The 26,673-nt window shown below is 39.0% G+C and overlaps 1 protein-coding gene across 1 annotated transcript; it reads left to right on the forward strand.

Moving 5' to 3' along the window:
• Positions 1 to 573: 573 nt before the first annotated feature.
• LOC139935120 (trafficking protein particle complex subunit 8-like) lies at positions 574 to 25,946 on the forward strand. Its single transcript, XM_071929586.1, has 29 exons — positions 574 to 890; positions 1,792 to 1,992; positions 2,714 to 2,803; positions 3,578 to 3,752; positions 4,374 to 4,548; positions 5,176 to 5,311; positions 5,918 to 6,252; positions 6,960 to 7,069; positions 7,586 to 7,736; positions 8,405 to 8,505; positions 9,635 to 9,740; positions 10,311 to 10,442; positions 11,197 to 11,268; positions 11,875 to 12,027; positions 12,456 to 12,582; positions 13,009 to 13,206; positions 13,592 to 13,764; positions 14,645 to 14,719; positions 15,174 to 15,494; positions 16,116 to 16,549; positions 17,208 to 17,361; positions 17,954 to 18,053; positions 18,652 to 18,723; positions 19,171 to 19,226; positions 19,407 to 19,619; positions 20,140 to 20,244; positions 21,218 to 21,366; positions 21,723 to 21,815; positions 22,308 to 25,946. Exons 1-29 carry the CDS (start codon positions 734 to 736, stop codon positions 22,624 to 22,626), a joined length of 4,683 nt encoding a protein of 1,560 aa, XP_071785687.1. The 5' UTR covers positions 574 to 733; the 3' UTR covers positions 22,627 to 25,946.
• Positions 25,947 to 26,673: the final 727 nt, after the last annotated feature.

Here is a 26,673-nt window from a genome sequence, read left to right on the forward strand (position 1 = left end):
ACTAAGAAAAGGGGCGTGGTGCCCCAAAATTGTACCGCGGTAAGTGCGCCCCATCATCTTTTAGAAAAAGTATGGACGTAGTAAGTGTAATTACCAATACTGTATAGAACTTTGATTAAATGGCTTTGAAAAGGAAACAACCCAAGGATGTTCGTGTGAGCATACATTGCGCGCCCCCCCCCCCCCCCCTTTAAAAGGGGAAAAACACATCCCGCGCTCCCAGAGTTTTTGGGTCGCCGGGGGAAAGTAACTGCTTTCTACGGCGCGCATACACAAAGTTTGATGGAAACACTAATAATTCCTAGCTTGAACTCAGTTAGACATATATGAAACAATGATGTTTTGTTTTAGGTGAATGGTGATGGTTTAAAACTGTTTTATTCCCATTTTTGTCCTTTGAAAACCACTCATCGAAAACAGGTGTTTTGTCCACAAAATCAACACTGACTTGAGCGCTTTTTGCTACTAAAAACTCGTATTAATTCTGAGTGCGTGAAGAATATGTGGGGTCAAGAGTGTTTTGGTGACGAGGCTGATTTTCCCACAATGCAGTCCGCAGAACTGAGTGGCGTATGGAGGAAGATGGCGGACACCTAAAACAAGAACAACTCCCGTTACGTATTTTCAATGTTCTACTTTCAAAGTGCCCCGTGTTCTGACCGAAATTTAAACTCACGAAAGGGCTGAACAATTACTAAAAGGATATAATTTGGAGTTCTATTATTTAGGAGCAATGGCGCAGTGCACGCAGAGCGCGCAGGAGTTTGTGCAGAATGCCTTCGGACCGACGGTGGCTGTGTTGTGCAGCCACGACGCGGAGGTTTTGGCACAGAAAAACAATCTTTCTGTTGTTGAAATGTTACGCCCATTTAGCTGTTTAACGAACGAGGGTAAGCTAAAGAAGCCGTTTGTTTTTATGTGGTTCTGTTCTTTAATCTAACCTATTAAGAAGGCAACCAGTCTTTCTGCTCAGCTCAGGCAAAATCTGAAGAATGACACGAATAAAATAATGAGGAGTTTTTCAGTTGTTATTATTTTGATTACGGTGACTGTTTTGTGTGTGTGGTCGCTGATATTTGGGGGTGGGGGGTTATTACTCCTAGAACTATTTCGGTTTCGTCCGGCTATCGTCTCCCGTTACGGGAGACGATAGCCGGACGAAACCGAAATAGTTCTAGGAGTAGGGGGTTATCATCAGAAAAAAATTCTGTATCCTGCCAAAACCTTCTTGAATGATCATGAGTGTGATTACGGAAAAGTTTCAGTATCACGCCACCACTTTTTCATTCGATATGAAATAATGGAAAAGTTTCCGTATGGCGCCACCACTTTTTCATTCGAAATAAAATACCTGATTGATATATCCCTTTTTGTAAAAATGAGTGAAAAAGTGGTGGCGCCATACGGAAAGTTATCCAAAATAATATAGTATCTAATTTACCTCAATGAGATGAAGTGGTGGCGCCATACGGAAAGTTATCCAAATAATATATTATCTAATTTACCTCAAATGAAATATCCCTTCTTGTAAAAAATTTGTGAAAAAGTGGTGGCAGGATACGGAAAGTTATCCATGACTACCACCATATTTTTTGTTCTCTGTTATAACAAATTTGATCTAAGAGTTCTTGTACATGTTGGCACCACACTATATTATATAAAGTTATGAATGAAAGTGCTTTCGAATACATAACTCATGAATAAAGGCAAGTGATTTATTACAATGACTCTGTCTATAATGATTGTATCACCTTAAATGTTGTTAAATTGTGACTATTTCTTTTTCTAAAGCTCATATAAGAGACCCATCAGGACAGATACACACTGTTCGCAACCTCCGCCTCATCCTGAACGAGATGAATCATCAACCCCAGGCTCCGATGCTGATGAGGAAGATGCTACAAGAGAGTGTCAACCGATGTCAACCACCGCCTGTCAACGGAAACCGTGGCAACGTCATCACTGTTGGTTCCTATGACCTGCAGATTGGATGTAAATTTATATCATAATAATAATCATAATGAGTAGGGTAGATGGCCTAGTTTCCGATCCAAACCAGACCTTCTTCAGAGGCATAAACAAGTACAAACAAATACACATCCATTCATAGAAAAAAGAGGGGAAAGGGATTAAGGGAAGGAAAAGTAATAATCATAATAATAATAAGAAGAAGAAACGCAGTATTGCTGCAGAACAGCCCCAAAGCTATGTACAAAAACAAAGCTAGAAAAAGAAAAGAAAATCGTTTAGCTGGAAAATTGTTAAAAAGTTACACAATTTTGTCAGGAATGTTCACATTTGTGTGTTGTTTAATCTCATCCCTGTAATGCAGACATTTTATGTGTCCCTTGTAAAACAAAACCCACGCCCATTAAACTACTTCTCTACAGCTGAGAAAACTGTTCCTAAAATCTTCTTGCAATATGTATTTACAACTCATAAACTTCTCTAAAAATTAGAATGCAATCAGTTTAAAACACCTCCTAAAATTTCTACTTACAGACTTTTTTTGTCAGCAGGTTTGTGTACAAACTAAAGGGTTTTCTCTCAAGTTTTGTATGATTCCAGTATTTGTTTTTTCTTGTACATATTTTGCAATTTTTGATCTAAATTGCACAATGCCATAGATAACAATTCTTGGTAGGCTTTCCCCGTCACTAAAAGTTTCTCAATACATAATTTTTTTGAATTTATTTTCTTGATTAAATTGCAGCATCCACGGCTTGGTATGAAACTTACCGTGATGTCTTCCTTCAGCTGTTGACACCATCAGATCATGAGTTTATACAACACTACGTTGCATGTATCCTTTTTAAAACAATCTACAAAAGTATAAATTCAATCTTTTGTACATTACTTTCTGACCATTCTGTATCATCTGTGTTGAGTAATAGAATAGACGTCATCCTGCAAACTGATTTCATGATGTGAATGCATCTAAAAGGTCAACCCTCCTACTGTCTGACCATTTAATATTATCTTCTGGTTTTTAATGATAGATGCACTGTGCCTGCATGTACTCTGATATCATAATGTGAATACATCTACAAAGTCAACCCTCCTACTGTCTGCCCATTTAATAGCATCCACTGGTTTTTAATGATAGGTGTCCTATGCCAGCCTACAATATGATACCATGTGGTGAATGCATCTACACAGTACACAGTCAACCCTCCTACTGGCAGACCAGTCAATATCATCCACTGTGCTTTTGAATGATATTATAAACTATGCCAGCCTGCAATATTTTATCATGTGGTGAATGCATCTACACAGTTTACAGTCAACCCTCCTACTGCCCGACCCTTCAATATCACCACTGTGCTTTTGAATGATACAATGTATATAAACTATGCCAGCCTGCAATCTGATAACATGTGGTAAATGCATAAAAAAAACACTGCATTTCTGACTTTTTAAAGAGATATGGTGACTTAAAAACCACATCGAATGTGTAAAAACAAAATGACAATTTTTTTATCATTTTAACTTTTACTTAAAACTATGCAAAATGATAAAATGCAAAATGATACTGTTCACCAGTAGTTTTCCTTAGCACAATCCTTGTTGGCGCTAGGTATGCATGTAGTATCAACGTCCCACGCCGACCCGATGGATCAGTTTGCCAAGCTGAGCCAGCAGCAGCATTTTCTGCAGCACACCTCCAAATCCCCCTATCCAAAATGGTTGGTCCCGAACATCTTCAAGTACTATGTACTGTTGCATGACAACACGGATGGTGAAGAGGAAAAGTGAGTATTTTTTAGGGGTGTTTGCTTTTTGGTGTTAGCAGATTAAAATGCAAAGGTTCGCCAGCTCTTAATTAATGCATCTTGGAATAGTTTACTAAAACATATTCCTCCTTTTCCTAATAATATAAAATTTTGTATCGCCTGAGTGGAGCACATCACTCATGTTCATCCCTGAAACATGTTCCTCTTTTGTGATTGTTTCTTGACCAATGAAAATTCACAATCTGTTACCATGGTATCACAATCGCCCTTGTTTTGTTCCCCCGAATACACAAATGATTACATTGCTCATTACCTGTCGAGATAAGTGACTATTCTTTCATCTAGCTACTGTTTAATACACCATGCCTGAGAAAGGGTAGAGGGTATCCCCCCCGAATGTTCTCATACTTTAAGACACTATTTATTTATCTTCACTGAAGTACCCCCCCCCCCAAAAAAAAAAAAAATAAATAAATAAATAAATAAATCCTCGAAAGAGTTTCTAAGATTCCACAATGAAGACACGATGTAGGGTACACAATGCCCCATTTCAAGTGCCAAATGTGGTTCGGTTGCATCAATTTACATGCAATAGCCATGACCATCTACTTCCTTTTGATTATTTTCCCGCCTTTCCAGGGCTGAGGCTGTTTACCAGAGCATGAAGACCACCTATAGCCCTCATACCTGCCACCTTCTTAGGATCAACTCACGTTCCCTCAACGCCGCTGAAACCACCATATTAAATAGTGAGGGGAGCAGTAACATGCCGGACCCCTGGAGCCAATATGTCAATAAGAGTTCAGAGCAGTTGGTAAGTAATGACCAGAGCCCAATGTCACAAAGCTGTTAAGCAGAAAATAATGCCTAACAAACTTATTCCCTAAACAAAAATTGGGTCAGGCACCAGCCACAACAATGCTAACTTAATGTAATGTGGGCTGGTAACCTGTTTCTGCTAAGTAATACTATTCTGTGCTTAGCAAGTTTTTGTGCTTACAGGCTTTATGAAATTGGGCCATACATGCATTTCTGCTAAGCAAAACTGAGCATAAACCAGTGTTCTCCGCAGACTGTTTTTGTTGGGAGGTTGGGTTGACGTCATTGGATTGGTGACCGTCTGTGTGACGTCATAATCGACTGTCAAAATCTGTGAAGTAGATTTCGTCCATACTGTGTCAATTTTTGCCAGGGTGGTGAATTTTGTTTGTCAGGGTCGCCTGAACTTTGACTATGTTGAGTGTTTGTTAGTCCCTGTTAGGACATGATTTGCATGACTGCAACTGTTGAATATTCATGAGTGCTTTTTAGTCCTTCACAGTACATCATTTGCATGACTGCAACTGTTGAATATTTATGAGTGTTCGTTAGTCCCTGACAGGATATGATTTGCATAACTGCAACTGTTGAATATTCATGAGTGTTTGTTCCATCCTGACAGGACACATTGGATTCAGACATAACTCAGCCGACTGATGACGAGGGATTCCCGGACAGAGTGATGGAGTCCGGGCCGGAAAACCTGGAAGTCACAAATCCTTCAGACACGAGCTTATTAACACCGGACAGCACAGATGGTAAATCAATTAATGTTACTTGTTGATGAGTGTTGTATTAAAGGCTGGTTTAAACAATATAATTTATGAAAGCACATTCTTAACAAAAGTGCCACAGAGCCCGGACCTCATGCAGGCACAAATTGTACACAGCTCACAGAGCCTTGACTTCCTGCAGGCGTAAATTGTACACAGCTCACACAGCCACAGAGCCTTGACTTTCTGCAGGCACAATTTGTACACAGCTCAAAGAGCCACAAAGCCTTGACTTCCTGCAGGCACAATTTGTACACAGCTCAAAGAGCCACAAAGCCTGGACTTCCTACAGCCTGGAACTTGATGAGCTGATACTTTAACAATACTAGGATACTGTTGAAAAAATGTCCTATATCAATAGTCGAGTAACCAGCCTATTTGAAATTGCCCTGGTTATGTGTTATGTCATTGCAAGATTAATTGATATTTATCCCACCCGATAAATATGCCTGTGATTTTTATTGTAGATCGCAGGTAAGTTATGAGTATACAGTGCTAAAAGAATCGGTGTATATAGGTAAAAACCAAAACAAAAAATTCATATGATATTAATTCTGTTTAAGATTAACATAGCATTGTACTGGTTCACAGATGGCCCTAATGACCCTTCACCCGATGATGTCATCATACCAACTCAGGGGAACTCCCTCAATGAAGTCATCGCCCACCCTCTGGATCAATCCATAGAGACGAAACGATCTCGGGAAGAACTGGATTCCTTCAACAGTGCTGACGCTCCGCTACTTACCAACAACAAGATCCTGAACAGTGAGGGCGGTATGCAGCCTACCTCCAAGAGGTCAAAGTTTCATGGGGCATGCTTGACGTTGAGCGATCACGACCGGCTGCGAAATTTCATTCACGAGTTTTCCGTGCGAGGCTTGTTGCCGTACATTGAGAGAATGATCAGGATTCTTAGCGATCAGGTTAGTCCCGGAAAATATCCACTGTTAAAAACAAAGCCGATGAAAGGAATACTGACACCCACTTACCCTACGAACCCCCTCGTGTCTTTGGCTAGAACTACTCTCAAATCCTCCAAAATACTCTACTCCTAAAAACTTCCTTGTGTCTTCGGCTAGAGACCCTGTAAAAAACCTCAAAAATCCTCCACTCCATAGACCTTCATTGTGATGGCCCCATCTTGGTCACATTCCCTGTATCCAATAACAGTAATGGATGCTAATATTCATTGTACAAAAACGAAGCCAGACTATTTCTCCTTCCAGCCTTGGTTTGGTTGCATGTTTTTGAATGCTGGTTTTCTAGTAGATAGCGATCTAAGTCTCTGCGATTTTAAAACAAAAGTAACCCCAGGTACTGTGAACTTCTCTAATTTTTTTCCCCTTACCCAATTTCAAACAAGGTGAATTAACAGTATTTATCCGCTGGTTGTCCTGGACTAATTGAAAATCACCCCTGTCGTATTTTTGATGCGATGTGGGTAACCATGATGGAACAAAAAGGGAGATTTCAGTACAGTAGTGTTTCCTGAGCCTCCAGCCACCATTTAAAAACCTTTCACATACAACAGAACATGGCTACAAAATGACAGATGTACCATATGCCAACAACTGTGCTGGTAACATTTATAAAGAAGCATTTACTAAAACTCACTTTGTCAAATCTTCAGCTCGCCGCAAGGAAAGGACTTCACCGGTTCATGTTCAGTGCGACCAAGAAGTGGTTCGGTGGTAAACAGGCTGAGAAGGCTGCCGTCACTGGACTCGATATGGGTGGAAAGTAAGTACAGGGTACCAGTCAAGGTCAAAGGTCAATACTTGTCTTTTTGCTGATTGATAATAAAATATATATGTTTATTTCGATGAACAATTCTGTGTAGAGAACGTCTTTCCCTCTTTGGAAGAGCAACCTTGAGAAGTAAGGCTGTGTTTGATTTGGCTGCAACAGTTATGGCTGTGACTGTCGCTAAGAGTGTTGCTATAGTGGTCCTTTACTTCAGCACACAATGACGCAACGATCTAGCCATAGCAGTAGCCGTCAATTTGGACACATCCTATCTCTGTAATTTTGTGTGTTTTTTCCTCTGCCATTTTTATAAAGTTTTCAACAACTTCTTTTGAAATGTGAAGATAGATTTGTTTTTACAGAGGTAGTAGTTTGATGGTAGAAAATTACAGATTGGTGAGAGAAATGGATATAATTCTCGGAGTGACTTGTTTTTGTCCTGAGCGATATCGATAGCGATTAAATATGATGGTTTATAAAACCCATTTCTGGTTTCACTTTTTCCCCCAGGTACTTGAGAGAGTCTCCTGAGCTACAGATGAGACGTCTAGCCGACCTGGCCTTCTTGGTCCAGCTCTACGAGCTTGCTTATACCTCATACCATACTGCAAAGAGAGACTTTGGTAATGACCAGGCATGGGCTCACTACGCTGGGGCACTGGTGAGTGGTTCTTCTAATGTTCATACTAATTGGTCATTTTGGTCCAACTCCTCTGTCAGGCAAGTAGGCAATACTGAAGGCATTTGTAAAAAGTAATGTGTTTTTAAATTTGTCTTCAGTAAATTCATTGTTTGTTCTTGTTTTTTGTTGTCGGGAAGACTATTCTGCAATTCTGCTGCTGCTACTTCAAAAGCTCTGGCCTTATAAATACTAGTAAAAGTCGATGGACTTACTAAGACAGACTTGGGTTATGAGCGGAACAACTTATTATAAGATCTTTTTGTGCATGAACTTTTGGTGTGCTTGGTGTGTTATTGGTGTGTTATTGGTGATGCTGCTTTGTTATTGGTGATGTAGAGAGGCGCATGTTGTACAGACCATCAACATGATATACAGTGCCTTTATAGATCTGTCTACAAATGCATAATAAACCTTATGCACATGATGTCATATCAGTAGGGCGCCCTCACCTACAGTTAAAAAAAAGCAGCTGTTCATTGGCCAAACCTGTGTGCCCATATATGTACAAATCTGTGCATTTTGATTGTTTCGTCATCGATTTACATGTACCTTTAAGATGGCGACTGGATGATGTCAATGCATGAGGTCTTCAATAAGTTACTTGTGAACTGACGTTTATATTTTCTCCCTGCATTGTTGTGATATAGGAAATGGCCGCAGTGTCTGCTTTCATGCTTGGCAGTATGCAGAAGGCTTACCCCACACACTACATGGAGACTGCAGTAACCACGTACCTAAACACGTGCAAGTAAGTAGGCGTCATTGGTTTATAAGACAGAAAAATATGACCAACAAAGGGTTTTGCTCAAATTGGGAATGAGCAAAACACCAGTGTCAGAAATGAGCATCGTTTCAGACCATTTAACACTAGGGCTTTATCACACGAGGAAACTTTTGCAGGCAATTTTGAGGCAACCAATCGAGTGCATTCTACATGACCACTGTGGTAGAACTTGAGTATTTTTTCAAACATTTTCTTACGATCCATCAACAAATTTTGTGATTATTCTAATGTGAATGGATTCTCTTCTTGGAGATTGCCTTGAACCGACTGCCTGTAAATTGCCTCGTGTGACATGGGTCTTACATGCTGCTATGGAACCTTTGTTTACAATTTTAGTGACCGTGTATATTACAGGGCTTTTCTGGCAATATTGGACACAAATTTCACATTAATTCAAGAGTTATAAAAGTACGGGTAACAGCAGAACAAGTTTTGAGATTTGTCCCCATTCTTTATATCAAAAGTTGATATAAAAGAGGCAGTGAAATCTTTATCAAATATTAGAGTATTTATATAGTGCCTTATGCCAGGCATCAAGGCGCTGTCCACTTAAATACAGTATTTTAAAAACAACACTAAATATAGAAAATGCAGTCTAAAAACCACAAGAAGGGTATTCAATTTAAACTAAACCAAACCACCAGGAGCAAACCATGAATAAAAAATACTGGAGGTGAGAGGTAACCAGCACCTTGCCCTAACGTCAAGAACCTAAGGAACAACATACATAAAAATACTAAAAATATTTAAATACAATGACAAAATTTATATGTTCTTCTGTTTACAAATCATGCCTTCAGCAGAACAAGTTTTGAGATTTGTCCCCATTCTATATATAAAAAGTTGATATAAAAGAGGCAGTGAAATCTTTATCAAATAGTAGACTTAATATGTTCTTCTGTTTACAAATCATGCCTTCAGGAAGTCTAAGATCTTTGGCTTTTTCTTTTATACATGCCATACCACAGGTTACATGGTCAATAATACTGAGCGCTCTTAAACAAGTTGTTGATTTTGGCGCTATATAAATTTCGCCTGATTGACTGATTGATTAATTGATTGATTGATTGATTTCAATATTTGTTTGTTTTAGGAGACCACAGTTTGCAACTAGAGCAGTCCTGATGAGCACTGAGATCCTTAAAGCCAGAGGAATGTACGCAGAAGCAGCCATGGAATTCATTAGAATGACGGGAGAGGTAATATTATCATTGTCAATGCGTCAAGTCTAGTCTCAAGTAATAAAATATGACGGCCGAATCCCAAGTGTGAAGTCAGTTGAATTAAGTCCAAGTCAAGTTTCTGTCTGGTACATGGTTTCAAATTTGAAGTTATTAAAGCATTGTTATACTTTTAATGTCTTATTCATCACTCCAAGTTCTAGTTTATATTTTATGATTGGCTGCAAATCTCAGAATTGTTACCAATCTCTGTGATTTTGAGCTTTTGGATGAAAAAGAGGATGTTCGTAGCATCTCAAATAAAACCAGGTTGACAGGAAACAGTGGAATTCAAAGATATAATGTTTGTTAACGAAATGTTGCTAATATGGGTCCGATTTTACAAATAGCTAAGATTGATCTTAAGCTGTGTAATACTCTTAATTGCTAAGCAACTCAAATACAAATCACTATGGTGATACTGACAACTTGTCTTAACATAAATCTTTGTGCTTTGTTGAATCATCCCCAAAAATAGCTTCAGCATTTTAAATCGAAGCTAATGATTGAGTTTTGTCTTAATTTAATTGGTGGTGCTTTTCTTGGCAGGATTCTGATATAAGGAGTGCCATCTTCCTGGAGCAGGCAGCCCACTGTTTCATCAATATGCGTCAACCGATGGTCCGCAAGTATGCATTCCATATGATCCTAGCTGGCCATCGATTCAGCAAGGCAGGACAGGTCAGAAATTAAATATTTTTTGATGATTACAACTTTTGTTTTGTTCTACCCTACACCGATATATGACGGCCTTGATGAGCAATGTATACTCACAAAAATGTAATGACAGAAGTAGAACTGGCTTTATCCTCTTATCACTGCGCTCGCTCGGTTGTCTATACGCCTCTCTTAATATTTATCCATGAGTACGTCACAATTCTAACCAAAAACGAGGCCATAGGCGCAGCCACTGCAAGCGATGGCGGACGTGCGCCTATGGCCTCATTTTGGGTAAGAATTATGACGTCATGCATGAGGCGTATAGCGTTAAAGCCGTGTTCGCAATGGACTTTTGGGGGTAATCTAACATTGCACATGGGTAACTTGACCATTTTTAGTCCAGTGCAAATAGCCCTTGGAAATTTCACCGTGGTAACTAAATGGAGTCCAATGGGTAGTTTAACCGGCCACCTTCTCCAAAGGTAAACTAACCTGGTCAAAGTAACTGAACGAAAAAAAGCCAAATAATAGTCTTTACCTTTGAAGCAAGTTTTACATCTATAGTTAATGATTATTTCCAAATTATTTATGTGGACAATTTTCTTATCACTTTAGTTTTTGATACTAATGTGCTTGTAATTCGACTGAAAAAAGTATTTGTTATTGTTGATTGATTGTATTTTTAAAACAAGATAAGCAGTTGGTTTAACTTGGCTCGTTTTTTTTTTCCTGGGATCCGATCAGAAATGACTTGGTATTTTATTCTTATTCACAGCGAAAGCATGCATTGAGATCCTACTGGCAAGCCTTACAGGTGTACAAGGGCAAAGGTTGGACACTAGCAGAGGTATGTATGCTACAACCGCCATTGTCAAGTTTCTGTAATTACAATGACAGACATGGGTACTGATAGTCAGCATACCTAAAAGGGGACCAGACTAATGTACATACCAACCTCGTTTTAGTAACATTGACTTCTAATAGGAGAGTTGAAGATTATTGGTCCATGGTATAAATCAATGAGCCATTTGCGAATTGGATTTGAATAATGTCTGGTACAGTGACTTGCTTAATCACTACTTACTGCTACATTTGAATTCCCCAGACTAATAGAGACAGTTGCTATGATATGATTCAAGGCAAGCTTTTGTGATGTTAGGTAAGAGATGGTGAACCAGGGTTTTCTTTTCTGGAGGTTGCTATTCAAGAACTTGCCTAAACCATTTGACATAGCAACTGTCTCCATTGTTTGAGGAATTCAAGTTTACGCGTTACCTTTTGACTAAACAAGTCATTGTACAATACATTATTCAAAACTCGCAAAGCCACCTTTCTGTCGATAGGTGTAGTTCATGCTCCTTGCATCACGTTGTACTCTCCTTAACGCCAATAGCGATTCTTTAAAACCATCATTTTACAAATACTTGAATGCATACTTTTTTCTCACTTCTAGGACCATATAAATTTCACTATTGGTCGTCAGTCATTCAACCTGAAGCAGTTGGAGAATGCCACCACTGCATTCAAGCATCTACTAACCTACAAGAGCAAACAGCCACCAGACCAACAGAACGCTTTCTTCAAAGACTACTTGTCTGTTTTCAAGGTAAAGCTCTTGTTTTTGTTTGCATTAAATTTGAGGGTATGGAGCTACGTATTATAGATTTAGTTCTGTGCGAAGGGCCTTGAGTTTCTTAAAGGCGGCGGATTGGGCTTGATAGATTTTCATTGCTATTATTTACTGAAGAGGCAAGAAATAGACCATATGTTGTGAAACATCACAGAACAGGAGCAAGCAGCCACAAAGCTTGATAATTGTCTGGTTGCCAAAATACACCTTGACTTGAAATGTAGGACCAATCACACTTTTCAAATGATGTTTTGTCTCTCCCATTTTCTTCATCATCATTGTCATCATCATCATCCCCCTGTATTCATCCATTGTTGGATGAAGTCCTCCTCCGGCAGATTTCTCCGTCTCCCAATTTCTTCTTAGTAAAAACAATTTTTAACTTCTTTTTTGGGGCGTGGCAGCAACTAAAGACAATGCAATCTCAAGAGGGAAACATGCAGACCACATTTTCTCAGCTCCCTCTACCCATCATCAACAAACCATTAACGAGGGTTCTGCTGACAAACCCCAGGAAAACAATACTCCCAGGTAAGCAAGAAACTTCAAATCATACTTCCAGAAAGTTAGATTCTTGTGTCGTCTATTGTGCAATCGGCGTACTTAACTAATTATTGTACAATCAGCGTGCTTGACTTACTCATAACTCAGACTTGGACTCAACGCAAACTCAGGTAAACCATTTAAGACTTTGATAATTGCACCGAACGCTTTGGACTTAGACTGCATCTTGGGTTTGAGTTACAGTGACCTATTTTGTCCTTTTCACCAGTAAGCCTCGTTTCAAACCAGTCACTAATTCTTGTGTTTCAATTGAAACCATTTATCCAATTAAGACCATTCCAATTGAATTGTAATTTCAGTATCGTTCGAAAAAAAACCGGAAAGAAAGTATCAAACATGCAAAGAAAAGAAAAGGGTATTTAACACAATTTTTAAAACAATTCTTTATTCTAGACAACCACATGTTTGCAACCTCTGTGACCTTTGACCGCATATTTGACCCCACGGAGCGTGAAGAATGGCAGGACTTGGAGGAGATGGCTGTCATGGTGGCTACCGGCCAACGGAATCTACCGGCCGGTTACCGGCCGAATCTTCAGCTGTTACATGGGAAGACGGACAACAGTGTCAGCCCTCTGGTGGTGGTTGGAGGTGAGACACAAAATGTCACTGATGAAACAATTTTGTTTAAACTTGCAGAAAAAATTGCCCCAACTTTTTGAAAACTGGTGTAGAGTGAACAGTATCATGATTGTGATCTAGTTATAAAGGAAAACTGATCGTAAATTTCTGTTAATTTGGGGGTTATATAAAGAATAGTTTAGTACAATTTGGCACGTTTGTGTGGATCATTATATTCTACTTTTAAACTATCTATCTAACCATTTGCATTTCATATCAAACGGTTTCAACCACTTTTCAAAGACCAATTCGACCGATCCAAGGCAACATGTTTCTTTAATACCGAAAGTCTATTCTGTATCATGAATCCGGGAGAGAATTGAAAATTCAAAAATATTTTGTTTTGCCACAACAGAGGCAGTGACAGTAGAGTTAGTGTTAGAGAACCCATTGAAGATTTCATTAACGATATCAGACCTGATGCTAAGATGGAAGTTCACCCCCGTCGACTACGAGCACGTGAATAAAGAGAACCCAGAACAGCAGCCGGCTGTGGTTTCAAACGAGGCGGATATCCTCAATGAAAAGGTATTTTCAATTTCAATTCTGATTATTGATGGTTTTTTAATCGATGCAAAGTACTCAAAATAATGATTTTTGGTAGAATGTATTCCTTGGGTAACATTAGCTTCTGAGTTTGTATTTGGCGATTGGGTGGGCGGTGTGGTTTCTTTCCTTTGCCTTTCACCTCTAGGACCCCTGTTCCGGGGGCACTATGTGGATTAGGTTTTCTGTCCCTACCTGATTGCATGGATTATCCTGGGAATATTTCTCTAGGTTTTTTTCTCTGACGTCTCAAACTTAAAAGGAAGGTACACGTTTGGTAATTAACTTTAAAATTGACTTGGTAAAGAGCATTGGAGAGCTGTTTATAGTATAAAACATTGTGGGAAACGACTCCCTCTGAAGTATTGTAGTTTTTGAAAAAGAGGTAGTTTCTCACTAAAATAATAAAAGACTTCTAGCTAGAAGTCTTTTATTCCTATCCGAAAGCACACAAATTCGTCCAAGCAAGGGTGTTTTTTTCTTTCATCATTTTCTCGCAACTTCGATGACCAATTGAGCCCAAATTTGCACAGGCTTGTTACATAGCCTTAAAACTTCCTTCCTTGTCTTCTCTCCATTTGGTTATTGGCTAGCTACAGTGATTAAGTTTGCTTTTCTGGGAAACCTTACCTTTACAACCAAAATTAATAAATACAAATTAACTTTAAATTTTATGAAAATCATTTGCCAGAAATTGAGATGAAGTTTTCACAAAATATGCCTAAGTCATCATAGTATATTATTTGGTTTCACCGCTACACCAATGTGTGTAAGCATTGCATACTTAATTTTTCCCCGAGTTCAGTGAAAAGAATGCAAATTTTATCTATTACAGTCTTTTTTATTGTGTTGTTGTTTTCAGCGCAACCAGTTGGATGAAGTGGTCAGCACAGAGTCGATTCATGAAATTGTCCTCGCTGGTAGTGAATACAAACCGGTGAGTCCAGTTCCTCTTTAAAAAAAGAAATTAATTACCATTCATAAGTACCCTAGAGAGTTTCGCTATTCCTTTTGGTGGAGAGATTGTCTTGAGGAGGTGCTTATAAGGTTGATAAAGACGTTGGTGGAGCTGTTTAAGACTGGCTGGCTTCGCATGCTTGGTGCGCCAATTCCATGTTTGCTAATTTACTTCCGCGGAAAGCAATTTATATAGCTTTAAGTACCACTGCATAATCTATTTGTACATGCCTGTATACACAACCCAACGCGTACCAGTTTATTGTGTCTGAAACAAACTTCTTCTTTTTTAACGGAATTTTACAGTTTTCTGAAACGGTAAATCATTGGCCGTACTTAACATCGCAAACTTACACGGTGTAAACTCCTTTGATTGTTATGGTCTCTTTCTAGCTCAGTTTTCTCTGACCTCCCCTCCTGACTCCCACCCTCAGGTACACCTCTCAGTGACACCTCATCAGACTGGAGAGCTCCACATCCTCGGTGTCGCTTACAGCCTCTCCGCTCAGCAGTTACTCACCACCAAGGACGAGATCACCCCCACTGATTTCGGAAACCGTGAGAACCCAGACAGCCCCCAGAAGGATTCCAAGTCCATTTCTCGTGGCGTCGGTGTCATCTCAGTCCAGGGCGGGCAAGATCTGGACATTCAGGGGCCGAGACTTAACGGCACCAAAGTTGAACGATGTAGCGTGATGTATGGGCCTGATCGCCGGCTGGACCCTGTGGTTGTACCACCCATGCCACTCCTAGAAGTATGTATTACTCAGCATGCTCTTTATAACTATCTTTATGTCTATAGACCTTATGCATTGACGTCATCTAGCTGCCATCTTAGAGATAAAGCGTTGACGAAACAATCAAAACGCACAGGTTTGTATGCGCGGTGCACAGGATTGGCCAATGAACAACCTCCTTTTGACCTCTAGGTGAGGGCGCCCTACTGAAATGACGTCATGTGCATAAGGTCTATTAGTAATCTCTCTGTTGTATTGACTCCTTGCAATAATGCCACCCATGGCTACTGTGCATAGCCCGAAGGAAGAACACTTGGAAGGAAGAACACTTTGATAATTTAAGGAGAATGTACTGTCCGGTTTGTGTAAACTGTTAATATGAAGAAAAGTGGTACATCTTAGCACTTGTTCGGCTTTTTTTTTTGAGATCTTGAATTAAAAGTTTCTAGCTTTCTTATTAAAATACTTTTAATTTGTTCAAAATTGTTTTGCCCCTGCATTATTCATATACAATAGATGTAGTGATCCCATTGGAAACAGTATTTTTCATGGAAGCTTTTGAATATTGTTCCGTCTTTATATTCAGAACAAAGACATTTTTGTAAAAGTTTGGGATCTTACTTTCTTTCTCATCGTCAGGTTATCTTCAACTCTTTCCCATCAACTCTACTATGTGGTGAAGTCTGCAGTTCAGTCGTGGAGTTCACCAACAAGGGATTCAGCCCCCTCCAGAAACTTCTTGTGTCATCCAACCACCCTGAAATGTTTTCCTTTGGAGCGTTCCACACTCCCACCAACCAATCCCAAACGGGCAAAGACTTTGCCAACCAATCGAAAGCCAGTGTGTATAGGACTGTTCAATTATCCGGCAGTAGGGAGGGGGGTTGTGTGGAGAGCACTGTTGATAAGTGTAATATATCGCATGTGACTGAGATCCCACTGCCTGGAGGCATGCTGCCTCCAGAGGGCAGTATATCAATACCCATGTTTGTGAGAGGGCCCGATAAGAGTGGAATACATGAGATTAATATGCTTTTTTATTACGAATCTTCAGAGGAAAACGCCAAAATGAGGTGAGGGCTTGTTTCTGGAGAATTAATATAAATAAATATGTTTACTGTCCACCATTCATCTGTGGAGCATGCAACCTCAACTCTCAACCATACAGGACCAAATTCCATAGAGCTTCTTGAGCACGTAAAGTAGCTAAGCATAATAAAAATATGCTTACCAGGGTAAGATTACCAGATAAAATATCATGTCACTTGTACAATCTGTGACTGGTATCCTGCTTATTTTTACTTAGCAGAAAGTGTTTGAACATGATTTAATGCATCTCTATGAAATTGGGCCCTGGTCCAGAGGATTGCAAGGAAAGATAACCAGCTGGACCAGACGAATTGCCTCAAAGAAACTAAGTTCCTGTCTAAAGGCTCTCCTCTCCAGCTGGTCCTAAAAGAGAGCAACAATAAATTTAAAATTTGCCACTTCTGTCCCCAAATCCTTTTGCATTCTTAAGGCCAAGTCACACTGCAGCGATAACGAAAATTGCAGTTTGATTTGCATGTTGGAAAGAGAACTAGCTGAAGCCTGAAGGATTGCCTCAAAGAAACAAAGGATCCTGTCTAGAGGCCCTCCTCTCCAGCTGGTCCTAAAGAGAGCAACAAATTTGCCACTTCTATCCCCAAATCCTTTTGCATTCTTACAGTTTTGATTTGCTTACCGTTCCAGGCATAGAACATTGCATCACACTGCTGTGATACACTCTAGTAACTCTATTTCTTTGACTGCGACTGCCTTGAGGGCGCACTCTGGCGAGAGACGAGACGCCGAGGCAACGGGAACCAGCTTGGTCGTCAATCTGGACATTGACAACATGAATCAGGTACGATGTTTGGAAACAATGATAGAGGGCGCTGTTTACACTGTGCAGCATTTAGGGAGTGTCTTAAAAGTGGGAATGGTAGGAGCGTTCATGGTTTGTTTGTTTGTTTGTTTTTTGTTTGTTTGTTTGGATAATCTTTCCATCAAGGAAACTTGGCAAACTCCCACAAGGGGATATGGACACCAAGCTGGCAACAGCCAAGCTCTCTCATTACATACAAACATTGGTTTTATGTCTATGAATGAATTTCACAAAATCAAGAAATTGTGATTCAGTAACAAGACGACACTGCTTATTCTAGGCATTGTGAAAACAGTGATTAGCTTGGTAGGATTGTAACCCACAACCTTGTGATTGCAAGTCATGCAGTCTAACCACTAGACCATGGACCACCTCACTAGACCACTAGACCACCCCCCCCCCTTGATGGTCTACTAGTCCATTGGGCCCCCAGAGTGTTCCACTAAATGTTCAAAATACCAATGCGTATATTCTCCTATGTGGGAATGTTCCCTTAGCTCGGCACAATTCCTTGCCTACACTATTTGAGGTGAAACCCACACTTTGCAATTTTTTTGTTTTTGGCCACCAGGTTCATGATTCTCATATAATTGAGTTCAGCATTGGACAGGTGTCTTGCGTCAGCAATACATGGGCTCTTGACAGTCTCGACGCTAACACTCAAACCAAAGGTGAGATATTATTTTCTTTGTTAGTTGATTTTTCTTTTTATTAGAAAGAAAACCCAATTCATATTCCAATTTCATTGTACCAGTTTTTGCTTGGCCATGCTGGTTACTGTAGCCAATATTTAGCCAAGATGACAAGTGAGGAATGTTTTACATTGATGGTATTGCACAAATATCTACTGACAAGAGAATTCCATTAAGCAACATTTTCTAGGCCCAATTTAAAAAAAAATTACAAGCACACAATTTTGCTAAGCACAGAAAAATATTGTTTAGCATAAACAGGCAACCAGCGTTAATCCCATTAAGTTTGCACTATTTCGACTGGTACCTTGCTCATATTTTGCCTAGCAAAGAAACCTGCTAAGCAGTGTTTTCTACTCAGTAATAGGGCCCTGCTCAACTGAGCTCTATATGCCTTGTTGAGATATGGTGGACACAATGCTACAACACTATAAGGTTTGGGTAAATTTGTGTGTATACACCCAAACCAAACAGTACACTCCTATCACGTCAGCCATACCTCAAAAAGGCTTATGAAATTAACCTTAATTTCAGATTTTTAATTTGTTATGATTTGATGTGTGTTTTTTTTTCACAGAGCCGAAGATAAGTGGAGGTGAATCCCAGAGGATGTGTTTCAAAGCTACAAAGTGCAGACAGCATCCAACTGGTAGGTCCTGTCCATCACATTTCGGTTGACCCATGGTGATATTTTTGGTACCTTATAGGACTTTATTATGCTGCCTCCATCTTGGTCATGTCCCCGTATCGAATATCAATAATGCATGCTAATAATCTTCTTGCAGTTAGGAACCAGACTAGTTTGTTCTTTCAGCCTCGGTTTGGTAACATTGATATCAATTGGAGAAATTCAAGATGGCTGCACTGTGATAAAGGTATATGGAGACCAAGGACAATGCAGAAAATGGAAAACAAAAGGATCCCATTGGGGAATTCCAAAGGCTGGGATGCTCCCCAAGGAAATATGTGTACAAAGTCTGGGGGAAACTGTTGTGGTGACGAGTTTTTGTGAAAGTTCTGCGTAAATATGAAATTCAAGTAAAGCTTGCAATAAACATACCATTCAACTGACTATTTGTTTGTATTTGTTTAACAGAGAATCCTGGTAAGGAACAACTGGTCTTCACGAGTGTTACATTCGGGAAACAAAGGGTAAGTTACAAAATCAGATGTTTGCATGGATTTTGATATCAAATAGACTGGCAGTTGGAGGGTTGATAAAAACTGATGATAAAACTGATGACCTCCCTGAGGGCGTGGATAGTTCAAAACAATATGCGTTTTCTTTCTATAGTAATTAATAACAATTCTTTGTTAATTTCTTTTGTTTAGGTGGATAGCTCGGCAACTCCTTGCCGTGACTTTTTCTTCCGTTCGACCTTTGACCCCAGCAAGCGAAGCCTGGAGCTGACCCCATCCAGCAAGACGGCAACTCCCAGCACCATGAGCCCGACAGAGGAGACGAGTGTTACCGTGGTAACTGACACCAAAACAGCTCTGGAGGATTGCGTCAAGGCGGGGTTGACCCTCATCGTACTGTGGAAGGTAACTTGATAGGAAGAAGAAATTTAATGATGGTTTGAGCTTGAAATATCAAAATAAATTAGTACATTTTTAAAGTGGTTTGATTTCTGCAGATGTGACGTACTTAGGAGTTTCACTATTAAATAGTTGTATTGAGAATTGTAGGTTTGTATTGTGACATTTTGTTTTTTTGGGGACCGAACAAAGAAAAATTTACTTGAACAGGATTTGAACCCATGACTTTGGATTAACCTACTGGTGCCCACCAACTGAGCCATCTAGCTCAAGGGTGGATTGCAGTCTCCTTATTTTGTTAATATCGTTGTTCGGGGTGCCAGTCAGAAGCCATTCAATTTGTGACTGCCTTGTAGCCAGGGATCACAGTGTACAAGGGAAACTGACTGGGTAAATGCGTTGATCTTAGAGACAATTCTTTAGGTCATGATGTTCAATTGGAGTAGATTTCGCTGAAGTTTGTTTTGTCAAATAGACTTATTGTTGTTTACTTTGTTTGTAAAGTTGTTGTCTTGTTGTCATGCAGGCTTTTGTTGTTGATGAGGAGGGCTTCCATCATACACTCGTCGGGCAGCATCACATTACCATGGAAACAATGGGCAAAGAAGTAACAACTGTGCAGACTACAAGGGTAAGTCAAAACAATGCCAACAATCCTTTATTTGGATAAAAAAAAATATTTTTATTCTTTTCTTTTCGGAGAAAAACAACCTTTTACTAAATTTAAGTATACATTCCACTTGCAAATTACAATAAGAAAAAGTTTTAAAATAAATTCATTATCACATAAAGTAGAAAATACAGTTTTAACTTTAAGAGAATGGTTTTATGGTTCAAAAATTTCTTCACTGCATCCTGTTTGAAAGCGAATTTCTTACACATTTTGCCTGCTAACTTATCAAGCCCTTATAGCTTAGCCCCTGGCTACATTTCTTGCCTCATTCATTCTGTCTCTCTGTCACTTGTCCTGGTCTATGATCATCTAGAGCCCCTAAACTTCATAAGAAGTTGGGGTTACAGGCTATTTGCTACAGCTGATCCTCGTTAGCGCTTCACAAACAAACATCTAGTTCCTTAAGTTCTTTAAAGTCTCAACTAAAAACGCAGTTCTTCACTGCCACTGTGGAATCAGTACTGCTGTACGGATGTGAGTCATGGACACTAACCAGTCGTCTAGAGAAGAGACTGGACGGCTGCTATACAAGAATGCTTCGTTGTATAAAACAGATTCTTTGGGAGAGGCATGTTACAAACCTGGAGCTCTACGGTGGACTACCAAGAGTAGACTACTGAGAGCAGGCTGGTACTATGGGCCCCTTCTTAGGGTCACTGTTCCCGTGGCAGACCATAAACCACCTTTGTGGACACCTTGTGCCGGGACTCTGGACTGCGTCGGGAAGAGCTGCGAACAGCAATGGAGGACCAACGTGTTTGGAGGGCCATCAACCGATGCTGCGCATCGACTGAATGAATTGAAAAACACATTTGATGTCTCTAGCCTATTCCTGCGCCTTGTAATTTCATTTTCATTGTCATTTTCCAGAAAAGCAAGATTGTTAATTCTTGTTTTTTTAATCGGACTCTGATTTTTCTGATAACTACAGAGGCCCCGAGAAGTCACCCCTCTAAAGATAATCAAAGACCCTGAGACGGAGCTGGCCAAGAAGGAACCCAGTGCAGAGGTCATGGGTCAACTTCTGAAATACAGCCTACAGTACAGCGAGGTCAAAGAGCATGACTTTACCAAGCAGAGGTCAGTCCCTTCCTCAAGTCACTCAAGAAAAAACAAATCATAGATTTGCATCAAATGTAGCCATTTTGATTTGATTCCTTTTTGTTTGCATGGTCTAAATGGGAAGCTATCTGTTTGGTGATCACTCTTAAATTGAATGGCAATAACAAACTTTTGGTTAGAAGCCTACAGCAACTTTGGACAGTGTAAAGAATTTTTGAGAAACATTTCACTTCGAAGTAAAGTGGTTATGGGAGAAGGAATCAGGTTTTATGCCCCAAAATTTGAATCTGAGAAGCGATATTGTCAGTAATTTGAACCTATAAATGCTGTGTTTTATTTGAACTGTTCTAATGTTTGTTTTTCCCCTTCCCCAGAATCTGCACGTTACCAGTGTCTCTGAACGTATACAACTGTACCAGTACTGCTGTAGAGGTTGCCATAGAAACAGCGGACCAGGACAACACAAGGTGAGTTAGTGACATAATCTTTGCAAAACATAGTTAATGACCCTAGCAGAGTCTTTCTCGTAGGCTTCAACAAAATATATGTATATTTTTGTTATTTGGATATGTATTTGTCTGTACTTACTTATGCCTCTGAAGAAGAACCGGTTTGGATCGAAAGCTAAGGCCATCTACCCTACTCTTTATATATTTTTGTTATTTTATATTTTTAGCCTTTTCTGAAAAACTCTGCCAGGGCCATTTACTATTTTATGCATTTATGCCCTAGGTCCTTTTGGTTGGTTAGCAGTTTGCAACATCTTATTTTATTTTCTTAACATAATCTTTGACGTGATAGATGATTGAGTGAGATGCATAACAAAACCCGCTCTAGTAAATTTGTCTTTGTTCAACCCCAAACCAGTATATATTATTAATAAATGTTCCATCTTTTCAAATTGGTATAATGAGAAGATTGAGATTGTTGAGATTTTCTTTATGTTTTTGTAAATCTAGTGCAATGGCGGAGAGGTCAGCCTCCCAGCCCGATAGCTACCCACTCAGGGCGACATCAACAAGCTCAACCGCCTTCTCCTGGGTCGGACACATCACCCAGAAGTTGATTCTACCCCCTCACGCACCCCACCAGGCTCCACTCCATGCCTGCTTCAGTGCCCCGGGAGTCTACAATCTGGCTAATACAAAGGTTCTTGCCAGGTCACCACAAGAGGGCGCTGGTGACCCCAAGAGGTCGGGAGGTGAGAGGTCGGGGTTTTTGTTGCAGCAGAGGCTACCCCCTAGCCTAGTGACAATCGTTGGTGCTTCTGTATCGTAGTGTACACACAGTATTCTTTGGTTGGTGTTATTTTAAAACTTTTATTTTTAATTTTTTTTTTTTTCAATTTAAATATTTTGAGGAAGACTTTCAGATATTTTCTATAATTAACTACTGTAGAATATTATAATGAAAAACATAACTGTACAAATTAAACGAAGTTTCAAACAGATTCAATTTATAGAGAGAATTCAGTTCCAGTGATGTTCAGGAGTGTTGCAAATCAGTAGCAACACGATGACAGTGAAAAAAGTGAAGTAGAAAGATAACAGGTTAATGTTCATTTAAAGGTCCAAGGCTCAATTTCATAGAGCTGCTTAAGCAGAAAATATTGCTGAACAAATTTTTGCTCAGCAAAAATAAACAAGATACCATCTAAAGATATTACACATATGTTATTATGGCTGGTAACCTCATATAAAAAGCAAGATTCTGTTGTGCTAGGCTACTTCTTGTGCTTAAGCAGTTTTATGAAATTTTGCCATGTTTTGCTCGACATTGTGGTATGCCCAAATTAAGACGAGCCTGTCCAGGTTATAGTTGGAACAATTCCCAACTTGGCCCGTTTTCATCAATATGCTTTATGAGCAGACTAAAATGATATTTTTTTCTGGTAACCTTATTCCCGAGTAATATGCCTGTGAATTTTTCTCACAAAACTTGGGTAAGTAGAAAGTGCTTCCACACATCGATAAGGGTGGTAAAACCAAATAATAACATTGATCTGGGCCCAATTTCATAGAGTCTATTTTCTTTAGCAGCAAATATTGCTAAAAAGGTCTGCTAAGCTCAACTAACCAGTTACATTTTGTCCATGTAATATGGTATTTTAGCTGGTACCCATTCTGGTAAGCATCATTTTGTTGTGCTTAGCAACTTTTTATGCTCAGCAGTTCTATGAAATTAGTCCCTGCCGTCGATTTCACAAAACTCTTCCTAACTTAGGATTAATCTTAGGACTTAGGACGAGTTCTGTTCCATATATGAAGACGTTAGGACGCATTGAACCCATCCTAAGTTAGGACGGGAATTCGTCCCAACTAGAAATAGGATTAATCCTTGCGTTTCGTGAAATCGGCTTCTGGTCTGCAAATTTTGTCTACTTTGCTCAATTTGTGCTGAAGCAGCTCCTTAAATTTGGGCCATGGAACTGTACAGCAATGTGGACAGGGTCATCTGTTAGTTGGGCGATTACGCAAATAAAATGTAGGAATGGCAGTATGTATTGCCGTGTCAGTGCAAAAATATTATAACTTGATAAGTTTTAAATAACATTTGTTGCATAAATCATGTGTTTTAAGAGGCTGCATGCAAAAATGTATTTCTCAGCATTGGGTTTGTTTGTAGGTCAGTGCGGGTTTCAGAAAGAGAAGGTGTATTTTGAACAATAGAGTAAAGGTTGTTATTGTATAAAACCATAACCCTTTCGTATCCTTCAATTCCATTTAGGAAGTTTTCTGATTTTGTAGGATTTGGGACTACAAGCTTGAGCTCAAGCTACATGCCAAATAACAATTATTTCTCACTAAAACTGACACCTGGATATGGATTACATAGTCATCTGGAAGCTGTGGCATTGAACAAACTTTTAAATCGCGGTCTAAAACCAAGTGCAGATGAGAACAGATGGCAGTCTTTAAAGACCTGTACACTATTGGTAATTGTCAAAGACCAGTCTTCTCACTTTGTGTATCTCAACATATGCATAAAATAACAAACCTGTGAAAATTTGAGCTTAATTGGTTGTCAAAGTTGCGAGATAATAATGAAAGAAAAAAACCCCTTGTCACATGAAGTTGTGTGCGTTTAGATGGTTGATTTCGAGACCTCTAATTCTAAATCGCAGGTCTCGAAAAACAAATTCAGGAAAAATTACTTCTCTTGCGAAAACTATGCCACTTCAGAGGGAGCCGTTTCTCACAATGTTTTATACCATCAACCTCTTCCCATTACTCATTACCAAGTAAGGTTTTATGCTGATAATTATTTTGAGTAACTACCAATAGTGTCCACTGCCTTTAAACCTTCCTTTGAACCTTTTCCCTACAACGTACAATTCATTCCTCATTCAACCGCGCAGCTGCAAAATTATTTCAAAGTTTTTCCCTCAAAAACAGAGCAATTTTTTCAGGTGGAATTTTCAGAAATCTTAGCAATTATTACGGAAAAGCTCCGTTAAAGAACGAGGCTATAAAAAAAACTTCCTTTTTGTCTGGCAACTCACAACTGTTATCTTCAGTTATCTTACAAACCAGTAGGGCTGTACGGTATATCATGGGTATATAGGCTGCGAGGCAGCAAGCCACTTCGCCATAACAGTTGTTCAAAAACAATTCTCCACTGTTTCTTTATTATTGTCTTCTCATTGTTTGTTCATCAGGGAGATATAGACAAGAAAATTATTTTCTTTCGGAAGTATGAAGAACGAAAACATCCTTTTTGTCTGGAAACTCACACCTGTTATCTCCAGTTATCTTACAAACCAATAGAGCTGTTGACTGACCCCTCAAGTTATTCAAATAAACACACACACTTTAGTGAAAACGATGTTTACTTTCAGAGTTATTGTGGCCAAACTCGTAAATGTGACTGTGAGGAGCCTGAACTCTATTTTTGAGTATACCTCCATTTCCACCAGTAATCTTTCCACCTAATAAGAAAATGGAAATAAAACTGGGCCATTGAAGCAGCATTTGTTTTTGATAAGTCTTCTTTAAACAACACATAGTCAGTATTCTATTTTTGGAATACATATAATCATGCTTTATTCTTTAAGAAAGGTTAGAATGTAGAAGCATAATCACATATTATTCTCTAAATACTTTGTGAGAGCAGAACCACAAAACTCGGGAATGTACTGAGTATACAGTGCTTACACACGTCATGTTAAGGGTAAAAACCAAATAATATCCTTTAACCTCGATGCAATTTTAACATTGATGAATGTTTTCAAGTTGAGCGGACAGTTGTTCAAAAGTTTTCAGCATCTCATTATGAACTACAAATCCTGTCTTCAACATTTCCCCCTAAATTTGAGTCCTAGAATGCATGTACTTTGCATGCAGCTTTCCTTTTCCCCTCAAAGTTTGTTAAAAATTCATTCCCTAAATCTATTACTCCAATCACCCAAAACCTGGTTCATAGATTGTCTATATTTATTACAAACTTAACTTTTTTAGAATATGATGGTTACCGGTACATTGACAAAAGTTATTATTAAAAAAATAGTCAATATTTTCAGATTTTGTGTTAATTATAGTTAATGTAAATACTTTAAACAGATTCATACAATGTTTATGCATTTATCCATTTTTTGTATAGTAAACAGATTAATCTTACAGTAATTGCTATTTTTGTTTATTAGAAAACTCAACCAATCCATTTGATGTCAAATTGTGTTCTTCTAAGATTAGTTGCAAATGTATGGTTGTGACTAAGCAGATATGGAATGTTTCAAGTTTTTTTTCAAACCACGCACACCTTTCTCCGTTTGCTTCAGTAGAACTTACTGGGAGGTTAAAGAGAAGGTACACGTTTGGTAATTAATAGTATAAAACATTGTGGGAAACAACTTTAATTTTAAAACAAAATTTTATGCTAGAAATGTTTGTGCTTAGCAAATTTGTGTGCTTAGCAGATCATGAAACTTGTCCCTAAAGAGAAACTTCGCTGAAACCTTCGGAGTCTCTGTCTTTCTTCATAGTCAACGTTGTGTTGTCTTACTCTTCTCCTTATATAATCTGCATCTTAAACAGCTGCAGCATCCTCCATCATAGTATCAAAAGCCAGAGGGACATTTTTGGCTACTGAAGACCTACTCATTTTTTTTGCCTAGCAAAGAAACTTCCTAAAAGTGTATCCTGCTGAAATTGGGCTTTCATTGCAAACAATGTAAATTGAATATTTTCACTAAGCAAGGTTTTTCTTCGCTCTGCAAATTTCTTTGACAAAACAGCTTGAAGAATATAATACACATCTCGCAAAATGAAACTGGGATTAAGTCTCCTTTGTTGTCAGCTGCAGAGAAAGGATTCAAAAATTTTGATT

This window comes from Asterias amurensis, chromosome 3 (assembly GCF_032118995.1).
Source record: "Asterias amurensis chromosome 3, ASM3211899v1".
Taxonomy (NCBI): Eukaryota; Metazoa; Echinodermata; class Asteroidea; order Forcipulatida; family Asteriidae; genus Asterias; species Asterias amurensis.

Coding starts and splice junctions, on each gene's coding strand:
- LOC139935120 (XM_071929586.1), top strand. CDS start 734: ATGGCGCAGTGCACGCAGAGCGCGCAGGAGTTTGTGCAGAATGCCTTC. Junction 5,312..5,917: donor AACACCGGACAGCACAGATG/GTAAATCAATTA, acceptor ACTGGTTCACAG/ATGGCCCTAATGACCCTTCA. Junction 9,741..10,310: donor TCATTAGAATGACGGGAGAG/GTAATATTATCA, acceptor TTTTCTTGGCAG/GATTCTGATATAAGGAGTGC.